This window comes from Wasmannia auropunctata, unplaced genomic scaffold, assembly GCF_000956235.1.
Source record: "Wasmannia auropunctata unplaced genomic scaffold, wasmannia.A_1.0 LD333553.1, whole genome shotgun sequence".
NCBI lineage: Eukaryota > Metazoa > Arthropoda > Insecta > Hymenoptera > Formicidae > Wasmannia > Wasmannia auropunctata.
Window position 1 is genome coordinate 1 of NW_012029337.1, and position 3,464 is coordinate 3,464.

Sequence of the window (3,464 nt, forward strand, 5' to 3'; positions counted from 1 at the left end):
GATTATAGTATCTAATTTAATAATCTTTTTGGTTTTTTTGTTTGAGATGATTTTTGAAGAAACGCCAGTGGGTACCGGATTTTTTTACGGCGCTCCGAAGATTATACAACAACCTCGTCAATTTTTGATTTTTTTTAATAAAAAAAATTGAACATATTCCTGAATGTGTATACTTTTAGATAGAAAAACTCCCAATCCGAAATTTCAAGTAGTTTTCCTTAAAAAAATTCACAAAAATGATCTTTTTTTTCCGGCTCCTAGGTGTATATCTCCCCTTAAACTCTTAATGCCTGATTTATTATTTTTTTAGATTGAAGAGTCTTCATGTAGTATATGTCAATTTTAAAATAAATTAACTTTCAATATCAGGAGTCCTTCAATATGGGGGCCACGCGTTTACTTTCTAAAGAGATAAAACTAAATTTAAAAGTAAAATTCAAAAAATTTCCCTGAGCACAAATAAAATTCCTTGAGAATCCATGATTTTCAAGGGTAAAAATGAAATTCCCTGAGAATTCCAGGTTTTCCCGGTTTCTCCCGGTAGTATCCAACCTGGTGTTACTGTAAAATATATCAGCACATAGATATTAACGCGAACGAACCTTTCCCGAGTGTTCTGGCGATATCTTCCTGCTGCTGCTCGTAATGATGTCTAAGCAGCTTGATCCAATACGCCGGATCTGTATTCTCCGCCTCTTGCTTGATTATCTCCGTGTCCGCTTCCTCCTCGGTTTCACCTTCCTTCGTTACGTACGAGGCGACTTTGAAAGAACTTAAGTACTCGTTCGCCCAATTCTCCTTCTGTTCAATACCCTCCTTACTTCTGTCCAACAATTCGGCGACGGCCTTGTCGTCGTAGTGTATAGCTTCATCCTCCTTACCCTCTTCCTCCTTGAACAATTCCTCCGTGCCTGAAAAAAATAAGTTTAACACAATAAATTTATCGTAATTATACAAACGACAATGTTGTGGCGCGGGAGCTGCGCGGCTGCTCTCTGTGCCAAAAAGCCAGAGTCAAAATATATCAGGGTTGCCATAAAAAAAAAATGAATTTTGAAATTTCCTGACTTTTCCACGATTTCCAGACAACAGTGGAAAATTTTCCACGATCAGTATCAAATGTATAATTTAAAATTTTAATGTTTAAAAGATACATATTACAAGAAAGGTAACTTATATAGAGATGTAAATAGAAAAAAATTAAATTATTTTTTTTCATAAAATACGTTTTTCCTTTAAAAAAAAAACTAAGCCTCGTTTTTTTCTTAAAATTTTGTTTTATTTTTCAACTATCTATTTAATATCTATATTTTGCTTAAGTGTATTTTTCGTAATTTTTATACATAATAGATTTAAATTATCATTATTTTAACCTTTATGTAGAACGAGAAAGCCAATATATTGATTCTGAAATATATTTTGAAACAAGGACTTCAATGAATAATTATAATAAATTCTACTTAAGGAAGTTATTTAGCAAAAAATTAAAAAAATTCTCCTTTTGTAAATGTTAAATGTAGATCACATTAAAATTAATTATATAATTTTATAATTACTATTTACAATATTAATTAATTAGTCGTGCTATCGGAATTAGAAAAAAACTAAATTTGTATTTTTTTCAATTAAATAAAACACGTTTTTTTTACATCTCTAAACTTATATCATTAGAAGCAATATAAATTTAATAACATAATGTAATCCCAAATTCAGGCCAACAAATTATTAACATCGCTTTCACATTGATGTTATGCAATAAACTACAGAAAAAAATTCCTTTGGTATAATTGAATTTTTCCTTGAGGACCAGACAAAAACTCTGGTAAAAGCAAAAAAATGCCCCTGTAGACATTTCTTTAATATCGCTAAACATTCAGAATAATTTCAATTGCGATAACAGAGAGAAGTCTCAAATAAAATCGTAATTTTTGAAAATTTTTTTCGACTTTCACACAAAATCATTTCATTCTGTTATTGTATATTGTTTAATTCTGAAAAAGGATTTTCAAATAAAAAAAAGCAATCAAAAATATTGTACAAAAATTATTGAGTTTCGTCGATAAAAACAAATGATCCCTTTAAGGAAACTGTAAGCAAGGCTCAAAATTCCAGGCTCTTTTATATCTTTCTCTGACTTTTCCAGGTTTGTGGCAATCCTGTATATTAAATTATTTTCGATCGACACTTCTCGGAAGGTAATGGCAAAGCTGGAGTATTCCTGCCAAGACAGTCACCATGTACAGTCGTGGACAATGAGGTTGCGACACTTTTTTTCAGTGAATTTACGAATGCGTAAACTCACACACAAACATGTTATATATAATTAAAATAATACCATACCAAATGTTGATACGTCAAATTGTATCAATTAAGATAAACGTACCAATGACTGAACGTGTATCTATATCTGAACAAGTATGCAAAACAAGCACAAAAACTTATTTTTAAATGCTTTTTTTCACAATATTATAATTTAATTATCTTTAAATATTTTTACAATTAAATTTTGATATAACAAAAAAAGCAGAGAGATTTGAGATTAACAAATTTTGTGTACGTGTTCAAATATAGACACATGTTCAGTCGTACTGGTACCTTTTCCTTATTCAATATTATTTGAGAAACATTAAAATAACCACGTTAAAAACCACGCGTTCGTAAACTCACTAAAAAAAAAAAAAAGAAAAGTGTCGCAACCTCATTGTCCACAAATGAAGCAACAGGACTGTCACAAACAATTTGCGTGCTCCCGCGTGATTACATAAAATAGAGATCACTTTAGGCATGAAGAATCGACTTGAAACAGAGAGAAGGAAGGGGGGGGGGGAGATACGAAAATAAATTTTTTGGTATCAACAATCTCAACAATGAGATCGTTTCATTAGTTTATGATTAATAGAGTTAATGTATTGATGAAGCTTACCAAAACGTAAAATATCATCAAGCTCCTGTTTGCTAAAGTTGGCGCCTTTGCCGCCCATGCCTGGTCGCACAACCAAATGAGTGAGCATCATCTTGCGCTTGGCTACTTGCGTTACTCTCTCCTCTACGGAATTACGCGTGACAAATCGGTAGATCATAACTTTGTTGGCCTGGCCTATCCTATGGGCTCTGCTGAACGCTTGGATGTCGTTATGTGGATTCCAGTCGGAATCGTAAATAATCACAGTGTCCGCTGTCGCTAAGTTAATACCTAAACCACCGGCGCGGGTGGAAAGCAAAAAGACGAACTGTTGTGCACCTGTAATTGAATTTTTTTTTTATTAGAAAATGGGTGGAGAAATTTTTCTTTTCTGTCTTTATTAGAAGAATTGAGAATAAAAAATTAAGGTCTCACCACTCCTGAGGTTTTAAAATGATACCTTAAGTTCGGGATTTCTTTGTGGGTAAATGGATAACTTTATTTAAAGTCTGCTTAGAGAACATTATTGTACATATATAAGAAACCAAAAAAATATTTTTTT

The 3,464-nt window shown here is 32.0% G+C and overlaps 1 protein-coding gene across 1 annotated transcript; it reads right to left on the reverse strand.

The window, feature by feature from the left end:
* Nucleotides 1–602: 602 nt before the first annotated feature.
* On the reverse strand, nucleotides 603–3,247 carry LOC105459816 (chromodomain-helicase-DNA-binding protein Mi-2 homolog; the record flags this gene model as incomplete). The annotated part of the gene is made up of 2 exons (XM_011706112.1): nucleotides 2,924–3,247; nucleotides 603–911 (listed from the first exon to the last, which is right to left on the reverse strand). Coding segments are annotated over exons 1-2 (466 nt in total), but the record flags the coding sequence as incomplete, so codon positions are not given.
* Nucleotides 3,248–3,464: the final 217 nt, after the last annotated feature.